The 18,096-nt window shown below is 39.8% G+C and overlaps 1 protein-coding gene across 5 annotated transcripts in view; it reads right to left on the bottom strand.

The window, feature by feature from the left end:
- mast2 (microtubule associated serine/threonine kinase 2) overlaps positions 1-18,096 on the bottom strand; it is a 162,593-nt gene that overhangs the window by 19,562 nt on the left and 124,935 nt on the right. For 4 of the 5 annotated variants that reach the window (XM_008280999.1, XM_008281000.1, XM_008281002.1 and 1 more), the window contains 7 exons: positions 17,379-17,454; positions 13,979-13,999; positions 13,239-13,317; positions 11,152-11,306; positions 6,550-6,625; positions 5,974-6,183; positions 1,200-1,301 (listed from right to left, as the gene is read on the bottom strand). In XM_008280999.1, coding sequence (XP_008279221.1) covers positions 1,200-1,301; positions 5,974-6,183; positions 6,550-6,625; positions 11,152-11,306; positions 13,239-13,317; positions 13,979-13,999; positions 17,379-17,454 — 719 coding nt within the window. The remainder of the gene's footprint in view (positions 1-1,199; positions 1,302-5,973; positions 6,184-6,549; positions 6,626-11,151; positions 11,307-13,238; positions 13,318-13,978; positions 14,000-17,378; positions 17,455-18,096) is intronic. The other variant, XM_008281001.1, reaches the window with a different exon arrangement.

Raw genomic sequence — 18,096 nt, 5'->3', positions numbered from 1 at the left:
GCATGTGATTAGTCAAAACTACTGTGGTGAGCATTGGTGCAGCCTCCCCTTCCCTCCTGTCCTCCTCCACCACCCCTCCGACTATCACTGTGTCTTCTGCTCCTCTTCTGTCTCCCCTTTTAACATAATCCTTACTAATACCTAATTTCCGGGCTCACAAATGGCCGGCATCTTCTATTTGGCTCAAGATGTGAACCATCTAAACCCAGACCATCTGAGCTTTGTGTGGGTGTGGAAGTGTGATGGGGGACTGATGGAGGAAGAAAAGAGGCTCTGTGATGTAGATATGAAGCTCTGCTGAGAGGTGAGAGGTGTGGCTGAATTATTTCACAATAAGAACAGGAAGCTATAATTTGTTTAATAACTATGTGTGGAGATGAGCTTTACAATGTGAAAATGCTATTTTTTCATTGAAATAATTTATATAATTTATAAATAATTTCATTGAATTTTTTTCATATAAATAATAATATAATAAAAATGGTCATTTTTACCATACACACATTTTCAAACATGATCTAACTTGAAATGTAAACAGTACATGTAAGATTGATTTGTATATTTTTTGTATGTTCTTTGCTAGTAACACATTTTTGTACTTTCATGCTCATGCTTTATTTATGTTTATATTAGTTTTAAAGCTGCCTGTCTGTCTTTTGTCTTTATCTTAATGGGGCACATTGATCTGATCCAAACCATTTAATAGTAGTATCTTTTTTTATGTGTCCTCATCACAACAGATGTAAACAAAGAACTGGGCATAGTTCATGTTGATATCCCTTAGCTGAAATTCCATGTGATCGGCCTCATCTGGATTAGGATATTAGCACTGAATTATATGACTTTTTATATATTTAGATAATTGCTTTGGACTATTGTTTATGGTGCAATAGTGTGTAAGCACTAATTGACCACGGTGAAGCTCATTTCAACTGCTGTGATGGTTTAATCTATAACATGACTCATATTTAATAAGCTGTGTCTTTGTGTATTACCAAATCCAGTGTAAGGCAAATATATTGCAGTAAAAAATGCACAACTTTTCTATCAATTATAGTTGTGTACATTCAAAAAGTGGCAATGAGTGAAACAGAAATAGTTAAGTCCAACATTTGAACAAATGTACTTAGTAGTACTTGAACTGTATGATTGCCTCTGATAATTACAAGCACCAGTTCGGAGGTCAGTTTCTTTCTTACCAGACACTCCAGGAGACGGGCTGGCCGTGCGATGATTATCATCAGCTTCTTGACAAGTTGTGTGACAAAGGTAACCTCCACACTTTCTGAACGCTCATGAGCCTGAACACAGGAAGAAGTGACATAAGGGTTAGATCAGAGAGCACGATTCACACACACATTCTATTGTTAGTTTCAGTCTTCACTGTCAAAAGTAAGATATTTGCCAAGCCTTTAAACAACTAATTTCTTATAATAATAGTTATTCATTATTTCCAATGGCATTTTAAATAATTCATAATAATAAGTTTTCATGACCTTGAAGCTGTGCAAAAAATGAGTCTTGCATTGTATTTGTCCTTCACAAACAGCAGACCAACCAGTTTAAGGACAGGCAGACAGTGGAGTCCTTTCAGTGACACCTGTGACGTCATGCAAACACCAAATCTGGATAGAAATGGAGCGTAGTGTGTATATCTGTGATTGTGTGTGAGTGTGTGTGTGCATGTGCGTGCAAAATGGGAGCTGTAACCACCCCCTGTAAAACATGTTTAATCCTCTGGGGGTAATGTCTGTATGCTACATATGGTCTTGTGTGTATTCATGTATGCAGAATGCATGTATGTTTTTATAATGTATGCGTGTGTGTGTGTGTCAGGCAGGCTAACTGAGCAGAGGTGGCTTTTCATTACCAAACCATGAGCAACTTGTCAGTGTTTGTGTGACAGAGCCATGCCAACAGATGCAAAAGGCCTGGGGGCCCTGACAACCCCCATCCCTGAATTATTTATGACTTTAATGAAACCTGGAAGGGGGGAGGGCTTTATGCACTGTATGTCTACTTTAAATATGCAATAGCATGTATATATTTAACTGTAAAGGAGATTAAACGTGTGTGAGGTGAGTGTACAGGGCAGTGATCAGCGAGTAAAGGACAGATGAGAGACGGACTCCCACTACAAAGCAACTAATTAACCAGAGTGTGTGTCTGTGTGTGAATGACACAAACTGTATATTAACCTTGCATGTGCATTGTGAAAGCAACTCCCTGGTGGGCACAGAGTACATACACAATGTTTTTTAATAGCTTGTACGCATGTGCCCTACAAAGTATAATCTATCGACTGTTTTATTATTATATATATATATTGTATCAGCATACTAGGGCTGGACCCGAATAGCCGACTATTCGTTCGCTGTGCTAGAATCAGGATATCAAACTTGATCTCTGAATATCCCCGTCACCACTAACCTAAACACAGAAACACAGAAACTGGTCTTTGTAACCAAATGTTGTTTGTTTGTTGCGTCGTATCACCCACACTCCAGCTCGTCAGAGCCCAAGCGCCCCCCCCCCCCGTCAGCTGTTATACCTTTTTTCTCCTACGTAAAATTACATTACATTAAATGTGTAACATTTCAGTTTTAAACTCAAAATCTACAGATCTAAACAAATGCTCTTTTAACGCACGTTTATACTTATATTCTTGTAATAATCTACAGAAATGTTTTCATTTTCAGTTTTTCATGTTCTAGTCAGTGTAAATCTTCTATCGGCTTATATTACATTAAGTTATTAAGTGGAAGTGGAAATGTTTCCTAATTGGTTTTACACCATGTATGCAATCATCCACACAGACAAGAAATGAATGGGACGGCAGTCCTGAGTATTAATCATTCCAAGCAAATGATGTTTCTACCAGAGTTCAAGGGAAGGAAAATCAAATCAAACCAGATGTTTGCAGCTGTGTCAGACCCATGATAAACATGTTAAAGGTTCAGAGTGAATAATCAACACTCAGTGACAGATCACCAGAGCTGAGTTCGCACTCTGATTTCCCCTCTGCCCTCAGGTAACCTCCATGAGTCTAACAGGGTCTCCCAGGGGTTCCAGCAAAGGATGGCTCACATGCAGGCTGCCATAGTAACCGCCAAGCAGGTCACTAAGGTCCCATGACAAGGATAGATGAGGGAGAGGAACCAAGGACGAGTTGTGGAGGTGAAGAGCAAGCCAGAGAAAAGGTGTAAAGGTGTAGGAGAGATAAAAGACAACAGGACAGAAGGAGGAGAGGTGAGCTGGCCTCCTGTGACTTCTGTAATGGGGTCAAGACACAAGGAAAGAAAAGATGGGATGGATGAATAAAGTAACGGATAAAGAAGAAGCACAAAGGCAAAGGACAGAGAAACGTGACAACGAGAAGGAGTGGACTGATGGAAAAAAAAGAAGGAAAAAATGGCTTTATACACTGAAAACATCACATCATAACACTGTCAGTTCAGTCTCCTGTTCAATCTATAATGCTGTGTAACATACCCTTGGCTTCAACATAAGATGATTGAGATGAGAAGATTGAGGAGATTGAGGAAGAGAAGAAACAGGTTTTTGTTTTAGTTATGTAGTTTTGGTAGATTTAAAAGGTCTGTTTATCAAAACACATTTTGATTGTACCATTCTTTCAGCACTTCATTTCACTCACTCCTATTAAACTGGGGAAGCAGACGGGATCTCTATGTTAGGATCACTAGTGGGGAGTGAGAAACTGTGGTGCTTTTTGTGATGTGGGCAGACAGACCCTTAAACTGACCAACATTGACCAGCATCATTCAAATTTATATCATCGTTGAAATACTGAGGGTTTTGCCTGAAATACAGACAAATTGAGATGACGGCTAAAATTTGGAATGATTCAACAGTTCTCAAAGTTAGACGTTGTTCCAATAAACTCACACATCAAGTGATGACAACATTTATTTAAAATATAAACCTTTTCAAAGGCTGTTAAATAACTTAAAAAGTCAATTATAATGAAATAGTAATATTGATGACAAGAATAATACAGTGCTGCCCACTTAATGTCATACTGCTTTATAGAATATCCCGTTTATAATCATAAAATATCGAAGTCCTGAATCATTTCCTATGTCACCTATAGTAAAACAGCCCGTTTATTGGCATAGAATAATGTCATAATCTTGGTTTTTGTCATAATGAAATTTCTGGAATTTGATTTCAGGAATAACTTTTATTATTATTATTATTATTATTATTATTATTATTATTATTATTATTATTATTATTATTAATAACAACAACAACAATAATAATAATAAATAACCAAGAATCAGGAATGCTTTATGCATGACACTGAGTGACTGGAAGTTACAACCCACTAAAAACAGGAAAACATTTAAAGCAGCTCCCAAAATCTTGCATGAAACCACTCAAAGCAGACTCAAAGCTGAGTCAAAAGCAATGTCAAAGTGAAAAAGCTAACAAGTTTCACACTGCCTTTAATCTGATTGATCAGGAGACGCTACAGTCTTTAATCTTTTTCGTAATCATCAGCGTAACAAGTATCACTGTTCCCAAGCTATACTGAATCAAACCAAAATTGACTCAACTGCAAAGTCTGTGTCTCCCTCCTGCTCCCAGCAATGTGTGAACACCTTCCACTCCCTCCTCCTTATCATGTCCTCCAACACTTTGTCTTCCTCTTCCAGCCATTTCTGCCACAAGATGCGATACATGTCTCCAAGAGAAAAACAAGCCCACAAAACGACAAGGAATGTCAATAAACAGCGGAGGGAGGATGGGTGTTTTCACACGTCTGTCTTCTCATGGACTGTCTCCTCTTTAGGTCTGCTCAACCTGCTGCAGCAAGTGGCCACATGGCAAAAAAAGAAAAAAAAAAACGAGCAAAAAATGTCTAATTGGTGATGTCATGATCCAGCCTGCTTTGCATCCTCAACATCTGCATAGCATGAAGTGGCGACGCGTCTCCAGATGTGCTTAAGTTGAGTTCTCCACACATGCCAAAGGCATTTGAACAGGCTTCATGCACATACATTCAACTCCCCCTCCTCTGTGAGCCATCTGGCCAATCACAAGAAGAGGAATCTCCTCCAATCCCAAAACCTTCCGACCAACTCTCCTGTTTGTCTTGGAGAGTCATCCGTCAGCCCCAAGTGACCACTGAGGTGTGAAATTAAAATCGGGAAAGATGTGTGTGTGTTTGCCCGCGTACATCTGTGTGCCCATGATTGAGAGATATTTTTTCAGTGTGTTTGTGTTCTAGGAGAACCGAAGGTCAATAAGAGGCCAGTGGAAGCCACAACGTCACTCCCTAGATGATGGAAAACTGACCTAATAGAGATGTCACCACCACACACATGCAAATATATTTCTACGTTCCCACACATAAATACACTGGCCCATCATGCCAAGTGTAGATGATCAAATCAGACTGTGAAAGTACGTGCGATACCTGAGGGAGTAATATCTGTTTGCACCTATAGGCTACAGTCTTTGTGCCTTAATGAGACATCACATGGTGCTGACGGCTGTAACAATGAGTGCGCGAAGGGCCACATCACACCATGGGTAGTTCTTTGTAAACCAAGCGTGACTGAGATGACACCATAGTCGTGATGTCTTCATCAGAGCTACGGTATATATTTCTGTGGATTTATCTTTGAATTCATCTTTTTTGTGAAACACTTTGTAGAACCTAGCTTAGGGTAAAAGGTGCTATATAGGTGCAAACCATTTATCATTTATTTGTTCTGTTTGCTGTTTTACTGTGTTATCAGTCTTTTTTAACTAGAAGCAAGATGTTCACACTTTTTAAATGAAACTACACCAGAAGTCCGATTCAGTCCCGTACAATCCAATTTACAGACATCTCACTCCTATACACTTAAGTCTAATAAAAGTTCTGCTTTCCAAGAGAAGTATTCAATTGTAAAGACATCTTACAGTGTTGCTGGACAGTGAACAAACAGTTGCTTAACTTACATCTTGCAGCAGCTTTTCCAGATTCTCCTGGAGTTCGTAGAAATAGCGGGAGGTGATGAGGGCCTCTCTGCTTTTCTCCAGGCAGTCTCTGGACAGCTCTATCAGCTGATGGTGGATGAAGCTCAAGACACCATCGGCCAGTGGGCAAACCTTGTCCGGAGCTGAGGAGGAGAGCAGCTCGGCCAGACGCTCTTCCATTTGAGCTGTTGCCTTTGGGGGGGGGCGCAATTAGAGGGCGTGGAGAAAGATGAATCACAGAAGAGGTAAATGCTTGTAAGACACATGGAGAGATGTCATACACACGAGAAAATCTCTTCAAATGGAATAATTAATAATTAAAAAAATAGCCTTTGACAAGGCCTGAAATAATACACTCCAGGCACCATTTCACTTCCTGCAGATAAATGATTAAACCTTTTTAAAGCAGCTGAAAGTGTGCTGTCCCTGGGGTAGCTAAGCACATGTCAAACTGCATGTTGCAGTTTGGATTCTAGCCCAGTAGCAAAATGGAAATGAACACAACCATATCCACAGTGTCTGAATTCTGTACAGAAGGTACATGCCTGTAATACAAACCTTAGGAAACCTCTCCTTGTACACATGGTTCATCATCATGATCTCATGGTCAAAGGAGACAGGTGAGCGCCCAGGGCTGAAACCAAACAAACAGAGATGAGAGGAGACAGGATGTGGTTATCGAAGCTGCAATACCTTGATGGAACAGTCCTCACTGGTTACAATTTATTTTAAAAATATGCTTTCCAACACTATAACTTTATTTCAACTTGTGTATCTCATTTGTTTGTTTTTTTTTGGTTTGGTTTTTTTGTGTCAGTTGTGTGTGCGCTGTCGAACCAACAATTCTAAAAACACATGCTGCAAAAACACATTTTTATTTGTAAAGCAGTGTACAGTGTTTGGGGACTTTAAAATCTTTCCATTTAATCAATCTAAGATCAAATGAAACTTGGGACAAACTGCTCACAGCTCAGGTCCACACTGTGACCATAATGTGTGACAAGGTGGTACAAGTAGACTTTGATTTGTTTTAAGGAAGAAATTTCAGGGGTATCACTTTCCTTAGTAATGTTACACACGAGGGTCTTATCTTCACAGTCAAATGGCAGAAATAATGTTTAGGGTGCTAAATCTCGAAATAAACCCTAGAACTGAATTACCAAGATTCCAATACATACTAGAACTGCAGAGAGGGGACAAAGCAAGGTCAGCAGTCACAAAGATGTTATTTTCTGAAGTAGTTAAGTTGTTCATTTTCCTCTATTCTTTTAAATAATGAGTAACACTTTACAAAATAACAATTTCAAATTTGGTTTGTAGGGCCTATTAAAGTTTACAGCTGCTTTAGGCTGTTTCAGTACAGTCAAATATATTTAAAAATCAATAAATAAAGTTTATTTATTCTTATTCATTAGCGGTTGCAATCTTAGAGTTTGGAACAGGAAATGATCTCTATGTTAATAAATCCTTTTTTAAAATTTTGTTCAGTTTCCATTTTAAATAATTTGCACATTTTTTAAAGGTCAGTTTGTTTTTAGAATAAAAACCTTAAAAAAGAAATTTCTCTTGATTTTCAAGAAATTAAATAATTTAAAAGATAATTCTCACAAGATGCAAGGTACTACATCTTTCAAAAAATGGCTGAAACAAAAGAGACTGTACTGAATACAAATTGTATGACATCACCACACACTGTTGATCGCTTGGACTTACTGTACTTACTGAATAAACTTTATAAAGTGAAAACAACTGTATTAATGAAGAGGATGTTTGGTTTCTTCTGCAAACAGTGTTACTTTTTTTTAAGACTATCCAATATTTGAATGGGGAACTTGAAATCAAATGACTTAGCAAAAACTAAATTTCAAAATAAATCAAAACAAACAGGCACAAAATCATGAAAAACTAACGCACAAAATATATTTTATATTTACCAACAAAATTCCTGGACTAACATACATTGAGGTGAAGACTGAATCAATATTAAAATTAATTTTGGGCTCCAGACAGCTTTGTTCGAATGAGTCACACACACAGTCACACACACACACACACACACACCATGGGACCTATACAATGACGTAATGCTTTAGGTCATCCATTGACAGCTTGAAGTTCAATTACCAGCCTAATAGGAATGACTGCAGCCTAAATGTGACTTCAGCGCCATGCAGGCAGTTTATCATTACACCAGCGGGGACAGTGACAGGTAACTACACACACATAAACACACACACAGAAAAGACAAGGTTTCTATTGTCCCGGGTTTCACACTGCATTGTTATGAGATCTATGTTGTACTGTCTACAGGACTAACAGTAACTATCACAATAAATTGCAATAAAATTGCTCAGCTTGCCTGGAAATCATAACAATATTAAAACATCTTCAATATCCATCCATTATCTATACACCGCGTAATCCTCACTGGGGTCGCGGGGGGGTGGGGGCTGGAGCCTGTACCAGCTGACTTACCTTGAAGGCAGGGCATATTAAATATGTTTTACATATATATATGTATATTTTTAGTTTTATTTATGTCATTTATATGACTGCATATATTATATGTTAGACAAAGGCTAATTAGAACATCCATCCATTTTCTATACACCGTTTAATCCTCATTAGGGTCGCGGGGGGGCTGGAGCCTATCCCAGCCGACTTAGGGCGAAGGCAGGGGACACCCTGGACAGGTCGCCAGTCCATCGCAGGGCCACACTTAGAGACAGACAACCAAGCACACTCACATTCACACCTACGGACAATTTAGAATCACCAATTAACCTCAACATGTTTTTGGACTGTGTGGGAGGAAGCCGGAGAACCTGGAGAGAACCCACGCTGCACGGGGAGAACATGCAAACTCCACGTAGAAAGATTCCGGTGCCCCCACCGGGACGCGAACCGGCAACCTTCTTACTGCGAGGCAACAGTGCTACTGCGCCACCTTGCAGCCCTAATTAGAACATAAGAATATTTATACCATAATGGGAAATAGAAATCGGTCAATTCAACGCAATTCCTGTAAAAAATACAATGTCTTTGTCAATACATGAGCAAAGACCTTGGAGATGAAGTGTTCAAGAATTGTTTTAGTGTGGGGTGGTAATTCAAAAATTGGAACAGCAGTAAAGATAGAAAATATTTATGCAATAAAGCTTAAGATGAGGTGTTTTTCCATAAATGGATGATTAAAATGTTGGTAGAAGGTAGTTTTCTTTCTCTCTGAGTGGTGATGTCACATGTGACAAAAGGCACTTAAAATGCAAAAGACGTCATTCGTGCATGTGCGTGAAAAATAACATTGGTGCTGCACAATTGAAGCGGGTGACTCGGGAGGCGAGAGGCTTAATTGACCGTGACAGTGCACTGGGCAGCAGGGAGTGAAGTGGTTGCATGTGTGTCTAATTTATGTGTTCACCACAAAAATCTCCTGTAACAACAAAAAGCTGTGAAGGAAAGAGGTGTGTTTGTTGAGTAAATTCTTAAACAGTGGTGGGATTACTGAAAGTTTATTCAAACAAGCCTAAAAATGTTCTTTCAAACACACAAGAAACCACAAAGCTGTGCTTTAGGAGGACATCTCCTTGTTTCCTGCTGTGGTCCTGTTTTCATTCGTTTAATTTGCCATGAATGTAAACTCAACACTTCTCTCCATGTTTCCTCAGTGTTACAGTATTTAACACAATATCCATTTCCTTGGACATCTACTAGACTTGCAGTGTAATTTTATTATTCCCAAGAGAATAATATATTTTTATTATCGCAAATTTATTTTATTGCAATTTCTCTTTGGAATCAACTATTCAATTGACTCCAATGTACAACTTATTAGTAACCACTGGCTGAGATTTGATACAGCTGTGTTAGTTTAAATTGGCCACTAAAATATGATGCAGTGGTTAAACTATGTTTGCTTCACAACATATAGTACCAGCTAAAAGTTTGGACACACCAATATTTTTCAGTGTCGAACAAAACTGAGGACATCTCTCCTTTACCCCCCACAGTCCTAACTTCATCTTTATTCACAGCTTACAAAGCTTCCTGTTGGTTATTTATTGGAACAGTCTAAAGACCACGTACTGAATGTCTGCTAAGGAGACTCACTACTGAGAGAGGATGAAAGAATTCAATATTTCTCTGTAAATAAAACTGATGAGGATAAAGAGAAAGCTGCAGAGATGAATGATGAGGGTGTGGCGTAGAAGACAGGCTAAAAATCAGCAAATGACAGAACTAAGTAAAATCTAAAAGCAGAAATTGGCATGGAGAGTCACAAAAAGACAGAAGTCATTTGAACTGGAGACAGCAAATGAAACACAGAAGGACTACTGGATCTACAGGTGGACAGTGAACAGGTCAGTGTCACAGTGAGGATTATACTCGCTCCCAAATGTCATGAATAAGTCAGAGGGATGAGTCTGACCTTTCTAAAGGCAGACACAAGCAGCACAAACAAATACAATCAAAAGTATGGTAATCTAATCCTATGTGGGACACAATGCACAAGGTCATTTTTTATACAGTATACAGTCTCGAAAACTAAAGCTGGTAAAGTCTCACACCTTGGGTTTTATTTCGAAAATGAGAAAAAGAGATACCTCAAAGCACAATTTGCAGAAAGAAAACAAAGACTATCTGATAGCAAGTATATGAAGCTACATCCGTCTCTCTGACAAAAAGGAAAGGGGAGATGACTAAGTAACTTTGGATTGTCGGGTTCTCTGTTGAAATTTGCAAGGTCTTTATCTTACTATGTTAAGTGCTATGAGATGACATGTGTTGTGAATTGGTGCATATAGATAAAAGAAAGAAAGAAAAATCTTTTGTGATAAAGAACAGAAATGAGTAAAAACATGAGGAAATCTGGATTAGTGAAAGAGCTTTACCCTTGCACAATGCAAAGCAGTGTTTTGATTTCAGCTGACAACATAGATTCTTTGTAGTTCACATTTCTTGCAGTCAGAATCTAGTGGCCACCCATGCATCTGAATGCATTTTGACATTGGCACATTCATTCATGTTGGCTACTGCTTGCTACAGTGACACAGAAAGGGTTTCACATGGTGTTTGTGCAGGTGCCTCTAAAGAACGCATTTGTGGTGGGTTTCATTATAGTGTATCATGTGAACTTTAATAAAGGCTGAGAGCTTCTACCTGAGGCTGCGAGACCTCGGTCTCATGGCAGGAGAGCGTCGTCCCTCCTCGTCCGTGATACTCTCGGAGCTGAAGTGTTTGGTGAGGAAGTGCAACTCGTCAGGTGTGGGCTGGAAGGGCAGCTGGTGCAGCTTCTCCTGAGATGAACAGGAGGACTGTGAGAGGAGGAGCAAAGAGGGAGCACAGATTACAAGAAGCACTGGAGCTACGGCGGGTGGTAGGCTGGAGATAGGCCTGGAGTTAGATTAGGACTAGTCTGGGTCAGGTTTGTTTTCAGTCAGGGTTAAGTAGTTAGAGCAGGAGGAGACTGGAAGCTACTTTGGAGTAAGACTGGAAACTCTTCTTTAGGCCAAACTCATTTTGTGTTTGTATAATGTATTGTCCAGACATGTCTGTAGGGGGAAAAAAATCATTCTAATCAGCCAAATTTGAAGCTGGGGCAAAAAGCCTGGGATTCTAGGGAGGGGTAGAAAGGGATATTCATTCACAGGCTAAAGGGAAGTCTCTCCCCTCAGGCATTCTAGATGTTGCACTCAGAAAAAGCTAGAGACACCAGCGACCATAGTCAAATGCATTCCTGGGGCCAGAGTAAACAACGTTGAATTATATCTAAAACTACTGGCAAAGTATAAGCCTAAATAAAGTAAGATTGTAATTCAGCCAATCAGAGGTCACAAAAATTAATGTTGAATCATTGTGTGAATTTGCTAAAACAATGTCGGACTCCGTAGTGTTTAGTGTAGTGGACCCCTGCCTGTCCAATGTGACCAGTGATGACATGTACAGCTGCATGTCATCATTCAACTGCCGGCTGTCGAGGTGGAAACAGTGGGCTTAACAGATAACTGGAAAAGTTTTTGGGGTAAACCTGGTCTCATTAGGAGAGATGGCATATATCCCACTTTGGATGGCGCGGCTCTCTTGTCTAGGAACATGGACAAATTTATCAGAAAAGCAAACCCTTGACAGTGCAGAGGTGAGACCAGGAAGCAGAGTCGCAGTCTTACAGGCTTCTCTGCTTCTCTCAACTTCTCTTTACAAACAGGCTACGTACTGCAGGCTTTTAAAGTAGCTGTAATAAAACCACTACTCAAAAAGCCTACTCTTGATCTAGATGTTTTTGCAAACCATGGACCATGGACGACTGGACTATTGCAATGCCCTATGATCAGGCTGCCCCAATAATTCTCTTAAGAACCTCCAGCTGATCCAAAATGCTGCAGCCAGAGTTCTGACAGGAACCAGTAGCAGAGATCATATTTCTCCTCTATTAGCTTCTCTTCATTGGCTCCCTGTAAAATCCAGGATAGAATTTAAAATCCTGCTTCAAACAAATAAAACTCTTAATGACCAGCTCAATTTTACCTTAAAGACCTTAAAGTAATGTTGCTATAGCTTTAGACTGCTGGGGGATTCCCATTATGCACTGGGCTCCTGTCCTCTCTCTCTCCTGTCTTCCTTACAGTTGTATGTCACCATTACATGTCACTAACTCTGTGTTTCTCCCGAGGTCCTATGCTTGTTCTGTGTCTCTGGATCTGGAGCTTCAAGTCTCTGATCTGCAGTTTCTGGCCTCAACCAACCTCCAAAATGTTCATTGTTCTGTTTTCATCGTTTGTCTGATCTCTGTCTGCTATCCTGCTATCCCCCACCCCAACTCTTCTGGCTAGCTCCCCTTTTGATTGAGCTACCAATGATGTACTCAACTTACCAATTCAATGAGTGACATGGTGAGAAATCACAGCGAAAATGTTGGGCCTTTATCTTGAATAATTCCTGAGATATTGTCATTCACACATATCCTTAAATTTCAATGCCTTATAAATAAAAAAAATCTTGTAAAGTATTTGATAAATCATGCAAAAAATTTCACAAGTTTTATTTTAAAGATCTGTAGTTTATGATTAAAAGTTTCAATCAGAGATGGTCCAGCAGAAGGCCCCTGATGAGTTGAGATAGGACGAACCTGTAGTAAAGGGACCTTTTCAGAGTCTGTACTTTTGCAGGGAAGTAAGAGCGAGTATAGAGCATTTATTTCAGTTTTTTGAGATCCACAGGCTGTTATAAAAGACATCTGAAATATTTACCGAGACAGTAGAGCTTGGAGTGTTGGTGCCATATCCGGACGACGGCAACGAGGCAAGAGACCAGCGTCTACCATCCGTCCTAAAAGAGACAAAGGAAGAATAAGGACATCAAAACTCAACACACAACATCAATGAAAGAAGGTGCAAATACTTAACGGAAATTATAATAATGAGATGGCGTACTGTCACATACAGCAAACAAGTAATTTAGTAGAAGGAAACAAATGCAAACAAAAAGATAACACAGAATCAAAAATGCAGAAAGTGCCTTGCGAGCCATCCACTTGGTTGCAAAGTGTAGCATGATGGAGTTCATGTATGAAACAGTCGCTTTGACATGTCTAATCCATAGCTACACATCAGCTGGATTCTAAACTTTTCAAACACATTTATTTTTTATTTTTTTTAATGTAAATATCAGCCTGATGTTTTTCTTTATTGTTGTCAAGGTCAGCAAACCCCATGGAAATACTTCAACAATGTGTTTTTTTTTTTGTTTTTTTTAATTATTATTATTTTATTATTAAGCTGTCTCCTGTTCAGCAGGTGTGAGAGCAGCCGAAAATTTTGCTTCACTCTTAAAACTTATACGTGAGTGTTTGGGTGTCGAAGAAATGACCCTGCAGGGTTTTTGTTGATGTCATTAAATGTATGTGTGGTCAGCCATGTAGGACAGAGGGCAGGAAGATGGCAGCAGGAAGACAGATAAAAAAGGTCTGAGGTCAAAACAGAGTTGTTACCTGTCAGCCCTGTGTCCGTGACTGTGAGGAAGACAAGACATAGTGATATTCTTTTTGTTGCTGTTAGCAGCTCTCAGTCACACATCATCAAATACACATGCACACATTTCCTCAGTGCTCATGCACTTGATATTATTAAACAGATCCTATATCATGGAATAAAACGAACTTAGCTAAGAACAACCCACCAATTGCAAGCCTTTTACAACAACTATATTTAAGCTATTTTGTTCAGTGTGCATGCAAAAGTAATTATTTGTGTACTTTTTTTCAAATAAGACAAAAATTGTATTAGATGGGAACATACAGAGTAGCACCACTTTTTATATATTTTTCTTAATATCCTTCAAATGGTAATTTAAATAAATAAATAAATATATAACAACAAATAAAACATGTCCACTAATTCAAGGAATAATAGTCAAAACAAATGTGCACGTGAGTAAAGGAAAGACAAGTAAAATCATTTTTAAAAAGCCCAAAACCTAAAACATAAATAAATCTGTAATTCTGTCACAATTACAACATTAGAATAATTTGTTTACAACAGTATCGCATGCTGCTTAAATTTTATTCATAGAAAATTCTAACCTTCAGCAAGAGGAAAAGATAAGTATGAGGCTTTTGTGCAAGCGGCCAAAGGACACTCAAATCAATAAGCTGTCATAGCAAGCTCCACCACACAGTGTCACTATTGTCTCAGAGTGTGTTGATTAGCTGCAGCACTGAGGTCAATGGCCACACAGAAAGGGGTTTCACATTTACTGTAATTTAATTAATGCACTTTTTGGCTACACCACCTCACATGGCAGCCGTACAATGATTGATGATTTTTCCAAGGAATAGCTCAGGGGTTGAGTTCAGGAAAGGCGTGTTGTCATGGAAACATCATCATATCAATGAAGACTCAGGAGACTGCCATGCTGAGAATTTTTTTCCCTCTATATTGTCTAAGATGTGTTGAGCTTATGGTAACAGTTTTTTTTGTTTGTCTGTTTGTTTTAAATCTTGGCATAGAATTAAATGGCACTTTTAAATAGTGCCTTTTAACCTTAGGAGTTACAAAGTGCTTTACAACGTCATTCTCATTCACCTATTCATACACGTTCATACATGTTGACACACCAACTGCAGCAGAATTGCCACACAGGACAATCTTGTACAATTAGAAGCAACTTTGGTTCAGGGGACCTTTTAGCTTGTGAGGGAGCTGGGGATCGAGCTGCCAATCTTACGAGTAGAAGACAACCTGCTCTACCACCTAACCCACAGCTGCCCCGCTTATGTGATTAAAAATCACGTAAGTATCTACACATGCATACACTCACCGGCCACTTTATTAGGTACACCTGTTCAACTGCTCGTTAACGCAAATTTCTAATCAGCCAATTAGAAGGCAGGAACTCAATGTATTTAGGCATGTAGACATGGTCAAGACGATCTGCTGCAGTTCAAACTAAGAATCAGAATGGGGAAGAAAGGTGATGTAAGTGACTTTGAACGTGGCATGGTTGTTGGTGCCAGACAGGCTGGTCTGAGTATTTCAGAAACTGCTGATCTACTGGGATTTTCATGCACAACCATCTCTAGGGTTTACAGAGAATGGTCCAAAAAAGAGAAAATATCCAGTGAGCGGCAGTTCTGTGGGCGCAAATGCCTTGTTGATGCCAGAGGTCAGAGGAGAATGGCCAGACTGGTTTGAGCTGATAGAAAGGCAACAGTAACTCAAATAACCACTCGTTACAACCGAGGTATGCAGAATAGCATCTCTGAAAGTACAACACATCGAACCTTGAGGCGGATGGGCTACAGCAGCAGAAGACCACACCGGGTGCCGCTCCTGTCAGCTAAGAACAGGAAACTGAGGCTATAATTCGCACAGGCTCAGCAAAATTGGACAATAGAAGATTGGAAAAACGCTGCCTGGTCTGATGAGTCTCGATTTCCTCTTGCGACATTCAGATGGTAGGGTCAGAATTTGGCATCAACAACATGAAAGCATGGATCCATCCTGCCTTGTATCAACGGTTCAGGCTGGTGGTGGTGGTGCAATGGTGTGGGGGATATTTTCTTGGCACACTTTGGGCCCCTTAGTACCAACTGAGCATCATGTCAATGCCACAGCCTTCCTGAGTATTGTTGCTGACCATGTCCATCCCTTTATGACCACAGTGTACCCATCTTCTGATGGCTACTTCCAGAAGGATAACGCGCCATGTCATCTCAGACTGGTTTCTTGAACATGACAATGAGTTTACTATACTCCAATGGCCTCCACAGTCACCAGATCTCAATCCAGTAGAGCACTTTGGGATGTGGTGGAACAGGAGATTTGCATCATGGATGTGCAGTCGGCAAATCTGCAGCAACTGCGTGTTGCTATCATGTCAATATGGAGCAAAATCTCTGAGGAATGTTTCCAGTACCTTGTTGAATCTATGTCACGAAGGATTAAGGAAGTTCTGAAGGCATAAGGGGGTCCAACCTGGTACTAGTAAGGTGTACCTAATAAAGCAGCCGGTGAGTGTACATCAGTCTGTCACAAATTAGTCTACATGATTGCTCGTATGTGTACACGCACGCATAACCCATACACAGCTGTCAGCGTGCGGAGGAGTACAGTTATACAGTCTACTTATTATTTCTTCTTGTTTTAATTTCCCATAAATTGCTGGTAACTTTATCAATTTCCATCCATCCATTATCTATACACTGCACAATCCTCACTAGGGTCGCGGAGGGGCGGGAGTCTATCCCAGCTGACTTAGGGCGAAGGCAGGAGACACCCTGGACAGGTAACCAGTCTATCACAGGGCTACACTTAGAGACAGACAACCAAGCACACTCACATTCACACCTGCGGACAATTTAGAATCACCAATCAGCATGTTTTTGGACTATGTCGGAGGAATCCAGAGAACCCGGAGAGAACCCACACTGCACGGGGAAAACATGCAAACTCCACACAGAAAGATCCCGGTGTCCTCACCATAACGCAAATCGACTACCTTCTAGCTGCGAGGCAGCGGTGCTAACCAACGAGCTACCTTGCAGCCCAACCTAATCGATTTGAAATAGTCAAATAGTATACTACTCACAGACTGTACAGTATAAAGCACATCTATTGTAAACTATAGTGGAGTGAGTAAGGAAGTGCGGGTGCTGCTCAAGAAACTGATAATAGCATTTTTCCTGATGTATCCCACAAATGTGCAGTAACAAGGCCTGGGTATATGTGCTAGATGTCAGTGGCAGTATGATTTGAGTTTGTGATGTCATGATTAATTTTTTCAACTGTGTGGCCATTGTCTTGTGCTTATACTACCTCGAGGATATACTGCTCTTGCTTTTTTCCCCCGACGTGACTGGGAAAAATCCTGTGTATATGTGAACGTCTCACCTGCGTGCAGGAACGAAGGAAAAGTGTGCAGCTGTGTTGGGAGAGAAGTTGCGAGGGCTGTCCAGTGGGCTGGTACCTGAAAGAGAGAAATGGGGAAAGGAAAGAAAGTGAGCTCTGAGTATATTGTTTACCTCAACAACTTATATGGTTTGGTGGTACAAGAGACTACCCTAACATAGTGATGCATCAGCATGGATTCATGTTTGACAGGCAAGCTCAGGAACAAACATAGAAAATTAGCAGGTATTGAGCAAATTTCTATCTAATGAACGACTTCAGTTGGCTGATGAGCAAACATAACAGACTGACTGTGAAGTTGTTTATTTTTTGTTAGTTTCATTTTTGAAACTGCACTGATAGAAGTGTCCAGTGGATCTGCTGAGTGACAGACAGCTTTGAGGAAATGGGACCACTACTACAACTACAAAAAGTGAAAAAACCTGTTTGTAAATGCATAGTTGAATGCTTTTGAACAGATAAAAGCTAGCAGTGAAGTAAGAGAATGTACTGTGGGCATCCAGGGTTCCAGTGGTGAAAGTTTGGTTTATTGTAAGCACAGACATTCAACTCTCTTGGTTAAATTATCAGCACAAAAATTTAACAACTGTTTTAGAAAATATCTAGTTCAAATGTCAAAAATACAAGTCTGTGGAGATAAAAACTAAAGGAGAAAGATCAACTACGACTCTGAAAGTGCATTTGAGTAATAAACTTCCAA

The sequence above is a fragment of the Stegastes partitus genome, unplaced genomic scaffold (genome assembly GCF_000690725.1).
Source record: "Stegastes partitus isolate 25-593 unplaced genomic scaffold, Stegastes_partitus-1.0.2 Scaffold218, whole genome shotgun sequence".
Classification (NCBI taxonomy): domain Eukaryota; kingdom Metazoa; phylum Chordata; class Actinopteri; family Pomacentridae; genus Stegastes; species Stegastes partitus.
This window is presented reverse-complemented; position numbering and strand designations above follow the sequence as displayed.